The sequence below is a fragment of the Phoca vitulina genome, unplaced genomic scaffold, assembly GCF_004348235.1.
Source record: "Phoca vitulina isolate PV1807 unplaced genomic scaffold, GSC_HSeal_1.0 scaffold8, whole genome shotgun sequence".
Taxonomy (NCBI): Eukaryota; Metazoa; Chordata; class Mammalia; order Carnivora; family Phocidae; genus Phoca; species Phoca vitulina.
In genome coordinates this window covers 25,661,033-25,676,900 of record NW_022589711.1, presented here as the reverse complement: position 1 = coordinate 25,676,900, position 15,868 = coordinate 25,661,033, and the positions used below count along the sequence as shown (strand labels likewise).

Below are 15,868 nucleotides of genomic sequence, written 5' to 3'. Positions count from 1 at the left end.
GTCTCTTCTGATTGGTTGGTGCCTTTGTTCTACCACTTGTTAAATAGTTTCAGTATCACCCCTACCTGCCTATACCTCCAGAAAAATAGGGAAAAGGTGCATAAACAAAATGGTGATTCTTTCTATATAAATTGTGTTACTTGAGATCCATGATCTTGTGAAAGAAAAAACACATTTATCATAATTTTGCTCTTTCATTCTTGTTGAGAATCTAGAACACTCTTTTTATGGAGGCGAAACCTAATGTTTACTATTAGGTTTTATTTTATATATATGATATAATAAAAATGGTAGAAGTGAATTCCCTTTTATATATATATATAAAATGATTCAATCAAGAACAATGGCTGAAAGGACCTAATTTTAATACATTTGAAAGGATGTAATTTTAATACATTATGTCTATTTTTTTAAAAAACTTAATTATCTTACTAGTTCACTAGCTAAACAATCATTTTTTAATGATTGTGTTTATTTATTTATTTGAGAGAGAGAGAGGAACGCACAAGCAGGGGGAGCAGCAGAGGGAGAGGGAGAAGCAGGCTCCCTGCGAAGCAGGGAGCCCGGTGTGGGGCTGAATCCCAGGACCCTGGGATCATGACCTGAGCCGAAGGCAGACACTTAACTGACTGAGCCACCCAGGTGCCCCTAAACAATCAATTTTTGAAGTACATAGTATTTAACAGAGATTTTAAAATATAAGTTTATTTAATTCCAATCTCCTTAGAATAAGCGTTCCCCTAATATATGACATCTGTTTTCACCCTTCCATTTTTTTTTTTCATCAGAGATCCACCCATCTTTTTAAAAGTATGTCTCTTATTGGCAAAAAGAGAAGTGGTGCCAATTTTTAAAGTGTTAACAGTTACCAGATGAGTGAGGTGAATAGGGAACAATGCCATGTGGTCCCCACCCATACCTTAAGATTGTGTACAATGAATATATCAGGTATCCTTCTGTTCTTAGCAATTGTTGTTTTAAGCAGAAACTTGAAAAATACTATTATCAAAGGTGTATGTCTCACTCCTCCCTAAACAACCAGAAATATGAAGACTTTTGCAAGTAGGACACTGGATTAAATCAATATGTTTTGTAACTTTCATTAGAACATCTTAAAAATGAATTAAAACCACAGTGTAACAGGCCCAAGTTCTTCTCATGTGGTTTGGCTCTTGAACCACTGAAGTCTGATTTTGAGCAACCCTTGCCACTCCCCAAATGGACAGCTTTTTTTATCTCAGGACCTAAAAATAAAGTTAAATCTATAGTGAATATTCTGACACCACAAAAATACCAAATAGACAAGCCTGTAAGGAAGAGCCTACAAAGAGTAGTGTTAACACTACATGTATTAAAGCTGATTTTCAAAATAATATCAGGAAGTAAATATAATGCAGAGTGAATAGAAAGTCCCTCATCCTCTATGGTTACTACTGTTCGGGTTATTTCTAGATAAGCATAGGCTTTCCCTAACCAGGACTAAAATCAGCTGAATTGGTCATCAGTTCATTGCTGTTTACCACATCAGCATCCTCTCCCCGTAGAATCTCCCCACTGGATACTCAGCCACAACGTGCCTGGAAAAATGGTAGAAGTGAATTCCCTTAACTAGTCCCCCAGCTCAGGATATAGTACAACCTAGGTTCTTAAGGAACAGGATATCTTAAAAGTCGGGAAAATAAAATACCACATTTCTTCTGGGGCAGGAGGGAAATAACGCTTTCTTCCTGGCATACAGTAAACACACAGAAAATAGTTACTAAATGAAGGGAGGACGAGAGTTGTGGAAGGAAGTGGTGGTGAAAGCTTGCAACAGGAATGGGAGTGAGCAAAAGCTCCACAGAAAAGAGAGCCGGCAGGGACATGGCCTAAGAGCAAAACTGGGACGACGAGGAAGGGTTACTGGTACCTTTTTAAAAAACACTGTACGTGGAACAGTTTGATTAAAATTGGGTTGCAATTGGTTAAACACTATTAACTTGGAAATTATCACAGTATTTCATTTCTCAATGGATCCCAGTAACAGACATTTCCCTACACTTTTATAAGAAGACATAGGGAAAGGATTCACAGTGTCAACTTCTTATCGGCAATTTAGAGCCTTCAGCATAGACATTTTAGTCAAGAGTATTTTCCTGTTGCTCCTAAAAACCCTACTTACAGAGAGGCAGCTCCTTGCTCAGGAGTCCAGTCTTGACGCATCTTTGGATTGCAGATTAGGCAAGAGTGTAATTATAGGTCTAGAAAGAATTGGATTCTGCAGCTAAATTATTTCCTTGTTTTTTGGCAGCACATACTGTACATATAGTCTTGTCATCATCTTAATAGAACATTGTTAGATACTCAAGTTAGAGTTCAAAGAGAAACTTCGTGCCGTTCATGTGAAGAGTGGACTATTATCCATTTGTCCTTGTCAAAAATTGTTTAAAACAAATCATCACAGTAAAGGAACTAAAAATTAAAATAATGAAATTCCAAAGCAATCAACACAGCAACATGCAGGTGTTTCTGCTAAATTGTGATGTGTCTGAAAAACTTCCCATTCTGCAAAATGTGCACTAAATGGCAGGACTCCTAGGGATAGAGAACAAGCCATTCAAAAGTCTTTGGAACTGTAGCAACAGCTCTAACAAAAATGGTTACTAGTACCTGGAAAGATAATGTGGCTCCCATGTGGCTGGAGGTTGGCACAGCTGGTATTTAAAATTCTCAAATGATAAAGGCCATGTGCTGGTGACTCTTTGGCTAGAGTGGGACAGGTAGGAGGAAGGTAGACACCTGAGGCAGAGCCTTTCTGGGAAAGCATCCTGTGTACAAGGGCTCCTATTGAATTTTCTTATGATAAAGCTGAAAGAGATCCTGCTGCCAGGGTGACATCAAAGCTGAGAATTTTTTTTTCTCTCCCACTGAAGGTTATACTATTTCTACTATTCCCTCCCCCTTTGCCTGGGAAAAACTGGGTATAAATTATACTTATGTATTCTCCTATTTACCAATAGCATATAAGCTATGCAGTACACAAGCACGTGTAGTAACTGAACAGACTGTTGATCAAAAAAGCTTTTCCTAATTAAAATGTAATTCATGCTTGTAAGGAATCGGGAAATAGAGAAAAGTCTAAAAAATTAATCCGTTTATAAGAAATAATCACTGTTAAAAAAAACCTATGATCTATTTCTTTCTGATAATTTGTATATACATGTTATAAAATTAGGTTATAGTGTGCATATAATTGTAATCTTTGTATTTATATTATGCATATTTTCCACTTTGTTAAATAGATGTCAAAAATTTGAAACAGTTTATTTAATAAAAGCTCTGCTTTTGGATGATGTAGTTGTTTTGCATAGTGGTAATAATTTACATATAAGGGTGTTTAGCTTTGATTAATTCCTTAGTTTAGGATTCGATTAGATTGGGCTAGATTGTTATGGAGGAAATTACTGGGTGTGTTAGTCCATTAGGGCCGCTAGAACAAAATACCATAGACTGGGTGGCTTAGACAACAAACATTTATTTGTCACAATTCTGGAACCTGGGGAGCCCAAGATCAAGGTGCTGGCAGATTTGTGTCCGGGTGAGAGCCTGCATCCTGGTTCACAGACAGCCATCTTCTTGCTGTGTCCTCACGGGGTGGAAAGGTGGAGGGATCTCTCTGGGGCCTCTTTTATAAGAGCACTAATCTCCTTCAGAGGGTGGACCCCTCAGGACTTAATCATTTCTCAAAAGCCCAACCTATAAATACCATCACACTTGGGAGTTAAGTTTTAACATATAAATTTTGGGGGGACATACGAATTCAGTCTATAGCACTGAGTCTATAGCTATAAATAGTTTTAAAAACCTGGTAATAGTAAACTTCTATTTTTTGTGGTTTTTTAAACATAAGGACCTTAATACAAGAAGACAAACAGCCAACAGTAAGCTTGGTATTGTGGCCCTTCTTTATTATGGGCACATTATTCACTAAAATGGGAGCATGTTAACAAGTCTCTGTTGCTCACAACTATAAACACCCATGTGGTAAGTATCTCACCCAGCACATCCTGGATTATTAACAGATCTGGTGCATGAGGTCCCTTTATCATGGATACAGGTTAAATCAAGCATCAACAAATCAATGTCATGCTCCCCTCTTTAACGCAGTCTAATTCTTCCTTATGTATTTGCTTCCCTTATTTTGTTCCTATGTCTCTCCCTTGGCTCTCCCTTGAGTCCTTGGCTCATAGTTCTGTCCAGTCATGACTCCACTTTAAAGTTAACACTAAACCTGTCCTAGTTCAAGCCACTCCATGACATCAAAACTTCCTGTGGGATGTCTGAGGCAATTTGGGAGAAGGGAGAATGCATAGTGCCCTAGGATGCCTTTCTGGTTTGAGGTCCTTTGTGCATAAATATGTGCAGAATGGTTTAGAGTATGGGATTTGGAGGTAGAAATGTCTGGATCTGAGTCCCAGCTCTGCCTTCTTGGCCAAGGAGATGCTTGGTCTCAGGAGTTCATGGTCGTCGGGTTATCTGTGGCCGCAGATCTGTTATCTGATCGGGTTATCTGTAGCTGCAGCTGGGTATACTCAAACCATGGATGCTGATCAGTTTTAAAAAGATAATATGTAGCTTAGCATCTTCTTGAGAGGAAATGTAAAGACAGAATTTGGTTGGGTCACATCTCAAATGAAGTGATAAATCAACTAGTAGTCAATCCACATGATTTAGTTCCTTTCATTGCAGTTTCAAGGTTAACTAAAATAATGGGAGTTCTGCAGAAACTGCTTCTTTCAAGCCTTTGGACATTTATGGGGAAAACCAAATGAGTCCAATAAAATAGAGGTAGATATATGCACTAAAGGTCTTTCCAGCAACTGTAATAACACAGGGCTACTTCCAGTTCTTTGCTTTTCTTTTTCTTTTTCTTTTTTTTAAGTTAAAACTAACTAAAAAGCTGACTCTCTTCTCTTTTCAGCCAGCATATGTCCCAAGGAAGCTAATCCCAATAACCATCATCAAACAAGGTAATTTGTACAAGTCTGCTCTGGATGTATGTTTAGAACTATTTTTTTTTTATTTTAATTCCAGTACAGTTAACAGTTTAGAATTATTTTTCATACACTTTTCACTGAGATAATTAAACAGGGCTTTTTTTCTCAATTTTTCTGATTGTTTTAAAGCAAAAGTGTGAAGAAATCAGTATGGTCTAGCATATTAGAAGTTAATAGATTATTTTGGCTCATGTACCAATAGGCCAAGTCTTGGCAAGTCACCCTGGTTGTGTTTTACCAAAGTAAAACTTTTGGTACAAAGCAACTACAATAAGTATTAAATTTTAAAAAGTCATATGAATATGTGTGGCTTTGTTCAGGATTAAGTTGGCATACATGAAGAAAATCATTAATAGGATTTTTGGATTAGTGAAATAAAAACTATGATTTAGTGTTCCTTTTAGGTAAAGACATACAGTTTTCAAGAATTATAATGTCTTATTTCAGTATCCAGTTGTTTTTGTTTTGACTTTGTTTTTTAAATTATTAAAATGACTCCATTATTTTGAGAAAGTTCTTGGTAGAAGAGATTAGACACTTAAAGTAATTATTCATTTTAAGAAAACATAGTGCCTCAAGTGTATTCTCAAAACAGTGTCAGTATTGGAATAATCCAGATTCTTTGCTTTGAGAATATACATTTTCACTTTTTAAAATTTACTGTAGTAATTGCCTCACTTTGCGCTATTTCTTTAACTTGGGAAGGCTGCAGGGAATGGAGATTAGGAAGGAAATTTTCAGCTCATTTGAATGGAACACTTTATGATAGAGTAATAACCTTTCGTTACTTAAAGGTGTAACTGTGAAGGTGAGCTGTGCTTCCCAGTCCTTTCCTTGGCTGTGTACCAGCCCAAAGAGTTACTTTTTATATTAATTAAAAAGTTATATTAGGGCTTCCCTAGTGCAGATGTCTTCACATTACAGCTATTTGCTGCTTCCTATTCTCTTCCAACACACTGTTCCCTTTTGTATTTCAACAGTGATTCAGAATGTTACTCACAGGGCTTCAACTAAATCCCCGGATAAGACTCCCTTTGGAGGAACAATATTAGGTGAGTGGATCTTAGTATCTATACTTACAGTAAGCACGTCAGGCTATTTTTTGATAATAGGGCCCTCATGGAATTTTACACTGTTAGCAGGTCTATTAAATTGATGTTGGTTCATTTCCTTTCAGTACTGAGCATTCTGGCTTGTGTCCATGCTAGGCTAGGAGCCAAGAGGTATTACCTCTAGGAGTGTGTGTTAGAGAAACAACTCTAGCCCACGCCTAGTAGGAACAATGGCACCCATCCTACTTGCCCCATAGCATTGGTGCAGTTAGGAGGGAGTCCTTGTTGTATCGAACTGCTCTTTTAAAAATTATTAATAATAGTGGTATTTTGTTCAATGTATATGTTAAACAGCCATTTTACTATTTTTGATTCTATGGATTAAAAGCCAGAGGATTTTGTAGTTCAGTTCTGAACATTAAAAAAAAAAAATCTGTTTAAAGTATGATCATATTTTTTTGCCAAAACTTTAGGTTTGAGTTAAAATTGATGAAGCCAAATAAGTGCAGAATTTCATAGTTTCTATTATCTGATGCTCTGAACTTTATGTCATGATGCATTTTCTTTCTCTTACCCTATTCTATTTCTTTGCAGTCCATCTTATTATTCCAGGCCTTAATGAAACCACTGTGAAACTTCCTACATCCATAATGCTTGAGATTTCGGATGCAATCAAGACACAGTTAGGTAAGCAGCAATGTTCCATATTTGAACTTTGTGGTGACTGAGTACTAGCACTGATAATCCTAGGATACCCAAGGAATCTAGCAAATCAGCTGTTTGGGCATCTCAACGTAAAAAGTAAGGGACAGGCATGTGCATTGTTGATGGGAATGAAAATGGTACACCTGCTGGGGCAAACAGTATGACCATTCCTCAGAAACTCAAGCATAGAACTATGACATGATCCAGCAATTCCACTTCTGTGTATATAACCAAAAGAACTGGAAAAAAGTTATCAAAGAGGTATTTGGACATCTATGTTCACACTAGCATTATTCACAATAGCTAAAGCATGGAAGCAACTCATGTGTCCATCAACAAATGAATGGGTAGGCACCCCAGTGTTGATAGCAGCATTATCTACAATAACCAAATTATGGAAACAGCCCAAGTGTCCATCAACTGATGAATGGATAAAGATGTGATAGCCATACACAGTGAAATATTCCTTGGCTATAAAAAAGAATGAAATCTTGCCATTTGCGACAACATGGATGGAGCTAAGTGAACTAAGAAAGATAATATGATTTCACTCATATGTGGAATTTAAGAAACAGCACACATGAGCAAAGGGGGGAAAAGAGAGAGAGAAAGAGAGGTAAACCAAGAAACAGACTCTTAACTATAGAGAACAAACTGATGGTTACCAGAGATGGGGGGGGGATGGGTTACATGGGTGATAGGGATTAAGGAGTACACTTGTTTTGACTAGCACCGGGTGACTAGCACCGGGTGATGTGTGGAGTGTTGAATCACTATATTGTACACCTGAAACTAATATGATACTGTATGTTAACCAGAATTTAAGTAAAAACTTAAAAAAAAATTAAAAAGTAAAAGTGAAATGAAGGGGTAAGCAAAATGTGGCTATATGTGCAATAGGATATTATTCAGGCTTGAGAAGGAAGGAAATTCTGAAACATGCTACAAGATGGATGAACCTTGAGGACATTAGCTAAGTGAAATAAGCCAGTCACAAAAAGGCAAATACTGTGTGATTCCACTTATGTGAGGGACCTGAAGCAGTCAAATTTATACACAGAAAGTATAATGGTGGTTGCTAGGGACTGGAGGGAGGAGGGAAATGGGGAGTTAGGGTTTAATGATATAATTTCACTTTTATAAGATGAGAGTTTTGGAGATGGATGGTGGCAATGGTTGCACAACATTATGAATGTATTTAATATTACTGAAATGTATACTTAAAAAGGTTAATTAAGATCATACATTTTATGTTATGTATATTTTGCCATGATAAAAAAAAATTGGAAAACAGTGAGGGGCAGAGAGATTGGAGAGTTGGAAGTATTTATATAAATTACATTCTATAGGTAAATAGTTATTATATATTATATAAAATATATTTATTTTAAAAAGTGAACATTTATCAAATTATCCAAGATACATACATTTATTTAGGTAAAATTTTCAAATAGAGTGATTGTTAGAAAATTGTTATACTGTCGAGGGGCCATGAGATGTTTTCAATGAGAGCTGATGTAGAGGTCAGGTGTGTTAGAATTATTATTTACTTGAGATTGATACTGCCTCCTACTTGTAGAAAGAACTTGATATAATTTCAGTGTTTTAAAAACATAACAATTTATGGGGAGACAATCCCAACAAAACCCTTTAAAAGGAGCCCAGGGAAAAATTGCAGTGCTCACTGGGGTAAATTAGTTGCCGCATTTGAGTATCAAATTAGTCAGGACCCTCTGTCTAGCACAGCATCTCCAGCTTGATGGAGCACGAGAGGCCTGGTGGGCTTGTGAGCCCAGACTGCTTGACCCACCCGCAGAGCTCCTGATTCAATAGATGAGGTGAGGGACCTGAGAATTTGCCTTTTTAACTAGCACCCAGGAGATACTGAAGCCACTTGCCTGGGCACCATACTTTGAGAACCACCCCTCCACAGTCTCTGGAGATAGTCTTGAGCTATTGATAAATATGGAAGGAGATGGCATGATGTGGTAGAAATTGAACAAAACTAAAAAATGCAGAATGTTTTCTCCGCATTAGGCAATAGCAAAGAACTTTCACACGTATATAAATGAATGTCCACCTCGTGTGGGTGCAGAAATGAACCCCTGGGCCCCTGTGTGGCAACATTCAGTCAACACGTAATTACCAAGTGTTACTCTCTGGCATAACTGCAAGTCGCTGGTACTGTGCTGGTGAGTTACACAGGCACAGGACCTGCCCACACCGGGACATCAGACTTAATTTCTCCTGACCTGTTTGCTTGTTTGATGGTTATCAGATGGGGGGGAGGGGATGGGTTACATGGGTGATAGGGATTAAGGAGTACACTTGTGACTAGCTCCTTGGCAATCAGATTGGAACAGTTTCAAAATGTGAACTCTTAAGTTCTCTTTAGCTGTTAATTTGAGAATTTACCGGAAGAAGGAGGAACAAAACCTTAAGCAAGTAGAAGAGCACTTAATGGATAGACTTAACAGTCCCACCAATTGTAGAAAAATTCTCAGAACTTACACATCATTTTATTAAGATGTGCAAATATTTGCCAGTCTTTGTGATTTTGTGCATCCTTCCATTTTTATTATGAAATATTCATACCTCTTATTCCCAGAGTGAGTTACCTCCGAGAATGTAGACAAGTGACTGTAGACATCATTTCTTTAATTTGTACATCAGACTCGATCACCTCTTTTTTAGCTATAAAACTGACTAAACGCTGCAACATCTAAATGCTGTGCTAAGATCCAGGAACCTTCCAAATTAACTTTCCTCACCGAACCTATGTTTGGAATCCAGTGCTCCCTTTTCTTGTGCTCACCTCTTCTCTGCCCAGAGCCTATGTGCCTCACCCTGCCCTTGGGAAAACCTTATTTGGAAGGAGGGAAATAAAAGGAACTGGCCATTCTCTTACTGATGTGATCCCTAATCCATCCAGCAAAACTACAAAATACAGAATTTGTGAAGGAGGTTGAAAATGAGCAGTTTTCCCCAGACCACTACTGTCAGTTTTGAACTGAAGCATGTTTTGTTCTTTAGTCTTGAGTGATATTTCCTAAACTTTTTGGTTTTTGCAAAGTTCTCCACACTATCTTAATACCCATTCAATCTTTGTTTTCTTTAGAGAATTAAACAGTGCATTTGTTTTGTTTTTTGCTTTTATCTTTCTGATATGATTCACTAAAAGCTTTCAGGATTGAGTGTGATTTCAATAAAGAAAAATTGTATGCAAACAGTAAGTATCTTTTTTGACTTGTTTTTCTGTGGAAACACCATCTTAAATTCAACATATGACAAATTTCTTATGCATTGAAGAGCTTGATAGCTAGTATCTTTGAAAATGCCCAGCAAATCCATCAAATATACCACCATGGCAGACTGTATTTAAAAATTACATTTTAAGTTTACTGTTTTGAATGGAAAGAGATACTGCTTTAATAGTTCTTTATACTAGCAAGGGAGAAATAAACTTTCCTGAAATTATTTAACACTGCAATTCAGAAAAGTACTATTTTTTTGAGGGGGCGAATCCTAAAAATAATATCCTCATTCCAGTGGGGCCCATCATGGGACATCAAGAAATTAATAGCTTTTGTTCTAAGAACACATGGTGTGAATAATGAGAGAAATAAACAAGAAAGCTAGTATTACACACACCCCTCCCTGGGGCATACAGAGGGTTGGCCAAAGCCAAGACTTAGCCTGCCAAAAATGAAAGGAAACAACTGTGTTGAAAAAAGGTACAGAAGAATCCAAAAGGAAAGGGAATTTCCTGGGTTTTAGGTCATATTCTGGTGGCATTTCACTCTGCTCTTGCCAAGACTGCAGTTGTCCATAGATAGTGTAGGTGAGTGCTCGTGGGTTGGTAAGAGACATAAAGGTGCTCTGATGCAAATTATCTTCCCTGTCTACTATTTTTTCTGACATCTGAAATGCCATATTTAGAAATACAGTATGCCTTTGTAAGGAATTAGTGATGTGTAAAGAATACAAATGTCTCTTGGGAAGGTGGTTTACCTTCCCCGCCTCCCCCATTAACAGCCTAATTTTAGGTTAATGTGATTGCCAGCTGAGGGCATGTTTTTAATATAAGGAACTAAAGCAGAGTAATTCAGAGTAATTCAGAGCATTGTTTGAAAGTATAGGGTCTGTATGTTAAAATAAATAAATAGTCCTAGTCAGCCAAGGAAACCACTGAGAATGTAGGCTATTACACAGGAAGAAGAGGATTAGCAAAAGTGTCTTGAGGGAGAAGAGGACTCTGAAAAAGAAAAGAGCACTAAAGAAAAACTTTATAATCTCACACTTTAAAAAAAAAAAAAAAAAGCTTCCCATGGTACACATGAAAATAAGACCAGAGTTCATAAAAATCTGTAATCTAAATGTTTTTTCCTATGCTATCAATCACAGTGGTTCTAAACAAAAGCTGTGACTGCAACAGAAAAATGTTGATTAAATTTAGAAATTTTAAGAATGGAAGTTACCATAAATTTCTACTGGACTGCTGTGTAGTTATTTCAGAGAGTCCCTTCTCTTTATGCCCTGCTTAATTAATTTGAACAATGGTATTTAACATTTCTGTTGTGTAAAAATGCTGTGCAACATCATGTACACATGAATCCAAAACACGCACTTGACCATTAGATATGGCAAGCACGGTAGCACTTCTGACACCCGTGTCTAGCATCTTAAAACACTCTCGAAAATAATTAGCTCTATGGAAGAATCTATTGTAGACTTCCATAATGCAGACTGAAAACTGATTTGCTTCTATTATCATTGTGAAAGGGACGACTTTATAGTTGTCTTTACGTCCTTCAGAAGTAAATAAATATTTTGTAGCCCATGTTAACTGATAAGAAAATGGTCTTTACAACAGTGATGTGAACTACAGAAGGAAGTTAAAAGATGTTCATCCTTTAAGAACTTTGACAGAATTGATTAGATATTGATCTAATCTCAGCAGAGGGCAGCTTTATCCCCCGGGGGATATGCGGCAGTATCTGGAGACATTTCTGGTTGTCACAGTTGTGGAAGTGCTAATGGAATCCTGTGGATAAAGACCAGAAATCCTGCTAAATGTTCTGTAGTACACAGGAAAGACCCCCCGACCTCCGACCTAACAAAAAAAAATTATCCAGCCCAAAATGTCCCTAGTTGAGAAACCCAAGAAGTCCCGTATAGTTCTAGGACTCTAAAAAAATCCCATCTGATTATAATCATTTCAAGTTGACATGATCAGGGTATCTTAAAGATGAATGAATTCTTTCATGCCCCTAGACTTTCAAAATATTACAAGTAGCTAAATAGCTGAATCAAGTTCATCCTGAGTGCATTTTTGAAATGGGAAATATCTTAATCATTGGGGATTTCTGGTATAGGAATGTACTTTCTTTGAAAAGAATACCTAAATTTTAGAAGAAAGTTTCCTAAGTAGTTTTCTGAAGAGGTTAAAAGATATGGAAAAAAATCGATTTCATTCACTATGCCGAATTCACATAGAGACCAAAAGAAAAGATCAGTGTTAATGTGTGGCTCAAATGAATAGCTGTTGCTAGTTTTTGGCCACAAATATTTTTAAATATCTTAGTTTCCTATGTGAGTTATTTGTTTTTCTAAAGGTTCACTGTCCTAACCTATTGGTTTTGTTTTTTTTACTGTGTATAATAATGGAAAATCTCTATGCATTGTTGTTATTTTTAATTAGGAGTACTTGAATACAAAATTCTAGGGAATATTTGCAATACAACCTGTGCTTTCCAGAAACTCGTATTTATGAGTGAGAATGATTTGAGAGTTATCCAAGTATTGAGTTGTGACTTTTTTCTTCATTCCAATGCCAATTTAAATCTTAAAGAATTACCTAGGGTTCATGGGATGGAATTCTGAAGAATCCCTGGTGGAAATGCACAATAAATTTGTTGACTGCCTGGTGGGAAGAATTAAGAGCAATATAGATTTCTTGAAATAATCTGTTACTTGATGATGTTTGAATGAATTATATTTGGTCACTGTGTTATGAAGAAGTGAGGTGAATTGTTTGTTCTCTGACTTTTTAGCTAAGAATGAAACGTTGGCATTACCTGCTGAATCTAAAACACCAGAGGTAGAAAAAATCCTAGCACAGCCCGTAACAGGTAATGAGATCCATATGTCGTTAACTTCGAGAGAATAAATATTTTTTGAAATGGTAAATGATTGATGAATTTGTACTTGTTTTCAGTGAAGGGCCACTAGGAGATTAATTTTCATCATAAGCACAAACAATAAGAGATTGTAGATCCCTAATTTAACATTCGGAAAAACAGCTAATGCAGAAAGAACTATGGAATCATATGACCTGATGTGTAATATGGAAGCTGTATTTTTCACGCTAAGTGAAAGTTGTCACCTCAACATTCTGAGATATTTTTATACTAAAATATAATACTATGGTTTATGTGCTTTCCTTTTATATGAAGATATGAGCTCACTTTTCATTTCTTTCACAAGTGGTCATTTTAGCAAAATGCCATATTCCCTCCCAAATCCACAGCTTGATAACTATGAAAGTTCCCTAGAATCATTTAGAACAATTAGAATTAATTGTTCTATGGAAGATTAATAATCCTAGTACAAAGAAATATATAATAGTTTGTTGAAAATCCTTTAAAGAATAAATGCGGGATACATTTTCCCCATAGTTTATTAGCCTTTACTAGCAAACATTCAGGATTTCTTGTCTAAATGAACTGCCTAAGTCCTGCCCACCAGGAACATATTACTCTATGAACCACAGAGTTTTTGCCAGAGCAGTACCACCTCATCCGGAACCCAGTAAAACAAACATCTGGCAAGAATTTCCCCAAATCTGCATTTAGCAAAATATCTCCAATCTAAAGTGAATTTTGTAATCCACAAAATTTCCACAGATTGAAATATCAGTGATATTTACCTTGCACTAAACTCTTGGATTCATAGCCGGTCCAGAAGAGCTAAAGATTGGCAGGAAAATAAAATAACTTGATTTCAAGAAACCTATCCAAGTAGGAATATTTCTGACAGAGTAAGACATATAGGCTCCTACCTACATGGGAGATGGACCTTCCATCCCCCACCTTCATGGGTGTTGGGACAAAGGAACAAACTATCTAAGATACTGGAATACTCTATTCAAATAAAATTCCTAGGTAATTTTTCTAATTTCAGTATAATTTGTCAATACAAGAAAAGCATAGGCATGATCCAGTAGACTCCAAGTTATTTTCTGCCCCAAAGATCCTACCCATTTTTCCCATTTATACTTTCCTCTCTTGGCACAGCATCTGACGGGAGAGTCTACAGATCTCTTCGTTCTCTGCCAAAGCTTCTTCAGAATTTTCCTATACGGAAACACTTAGGCAAACACCATGCCTTATTATTCAGTGTTGTGTTTGTGTCTCACGGCTGAGCATTTGAGTCCTTACCATAATTACAATCCAGTTCCAAGCTTTGTATGTTGACTGCAGTTTGGAAGAGAGAAATCTTTTATGTAATCATTCTAAATAAACCTTTTTGCCTTGGGTCACTGTTTTATTTGCCCATTTATTAGTTCATTTAATATTTGTCATATGCTTGCTTACTATACCTCAGACATTGTGCTGAGCCCTGGAAATAATAAGAAAGAAAAAGGCAGGCAAGGAAAAAATTATGATTAATAAGTGCTTTCACCAAGGTCAGCTCACTGCGCTTTTTGGAACACATGGAAAGTGGACCAAGCTCATTGAGGAAGGGTTGGAAGAAGTGTCGGCTCAGGCATCTGTGGCAACCCAGGGAGTCCTGAGTTAACTTGAAAAGAATTGGTCCATTTAAGTGTCAGTTCCTAATTCTAAAGGGCAACAGAAACACCTTATGATCTTTGGTTGCTTCATTATTTTTACCTGAATTGGTAAAGTTGTCTTTTTTTACCTTCCAGTGACTGCTGAGTCAGTGCCAAGGACCACGAAACCCACTGTGTCTAGCGCATTAGAATTTTCAGAAAAAACACTGGGTAATTCTAAGAATTTTTTTTTCTTAAATAACTCCCAATGCTCACAGAAACAAAAAGTAACCCCAATGCCTTAGTTCCCCCCTACCTTTTATTTCCCCCCTTTACTAGCAGTCGTTAACTTTCCTATTTCTTGGACCAATTCCATTACAGAGTTAACAACAGGCCTTGATCCTGGTGACTGATATTCTAGGCAGCTCGGGATGCTAGATGCTGACTACACACAGCTTTTACCAATCTCTTGGGATGTATAGAAAAAACTCAGAATGCCAGCCTTTTAAGCCACAAATCTTGGAGGGGTGGGGGAAACCTGGAAATCTGGACTGTGTTTGTGCTTTCTGTTTATTGCAGTAGGCTTCGCTAGTCTTATGTGCACTAAACTTGAGGAGAATCCCCCAAAGTGTCCTGCTTTTTAATAAGAATTTCATGTCGTGCAAGTTAACTGCTTCTTGGCCCAAAAGAGTCTTGCTTTGTTGTCTTCTGCTGAAAAAAAAAAAAGCAGTATGCGTGTTGTTTTGTACTCGTGATGTTGATCCTCCATGCCACATCATGCACTTTGAAACTATACCTTCCCATTTTAACAGCTATGTGAAGCTTTCCCCGGGGGAGCCAGCTATTTCCATGAAGGCATCAGCTGCCCTGTGCACACTGTGTTATGAGCATGCTTCCCATGATTAAGTGTGAGCCATAGTGTCAAATCCTGCCTCGGGGAGTTGCTGACCGAATTCTTCTTTATTTTAGTTCTCAGCGAAAGGACCCCGGAAACCCTGCAAACTATTCTAATACCTAGGTTTGAATTGCCACTGAGCACTCTAGGTAAAAATTATTAAACATTACAGCGTGTTATTACCTTGGAAATTTTATGCATGCTAAAAGAAATCCTTAGGCTAATTCATTCAAATTTATCTCCTCATAGGAAAGAAGGGACACATGGTTTATAGAACAATAAGCTCCCCAACACTAAGCCCTTAACTGTTATTAAATATTTTATAATTTAGAATCCTAAAGAGTCTTTATGACAAATCTTTTGGGGGTTTTTCTTTTTGGTGATTGTATTTTGATATTATATTTGATTC

At 37.0% G+C, this 15,868-nt stretch overlaps 1 protein-coding gene across 2 annotated transcripts in view; it reads left to right on the top strand.

Annotated features, from left to right (window-relative positions):
* ABI3BP (ABI family member 3 binding protein) overlaps positions 1-15,868 on the top strand; it is a 239,679-nt gene that overhangs the window by 103,954 nt on the left and 119,857 nt on the right. For both annotated transcript variants that reach the window (XM_032406430.1, XM_032406431.1), the window contains exons 7-12: positions 4,961-5,009; positions 6,017-6,088; positions 6,683-6,775; positions 12,847-12,924; positions 14,721-14,795; positions 15,534-15,608. In XM_032406430.1, the coding sequence (XP_032262321.1) occupies positions 4,961-5,009; positions 6,017-6,088; positions 6,683-6,775; positions 12,847-12,924; positions 14,721-14,795; positions 15,534-15,608 (442 nt within the window). The remainder of the gene's footprint in view (positions 1-4,960; positions 5,010-6,016; positions 6,089-6,682; positions 6,776-12,846; positions 12,925-14,720; positions 14,796-15,533; positions 15,609-15,868) is intronic.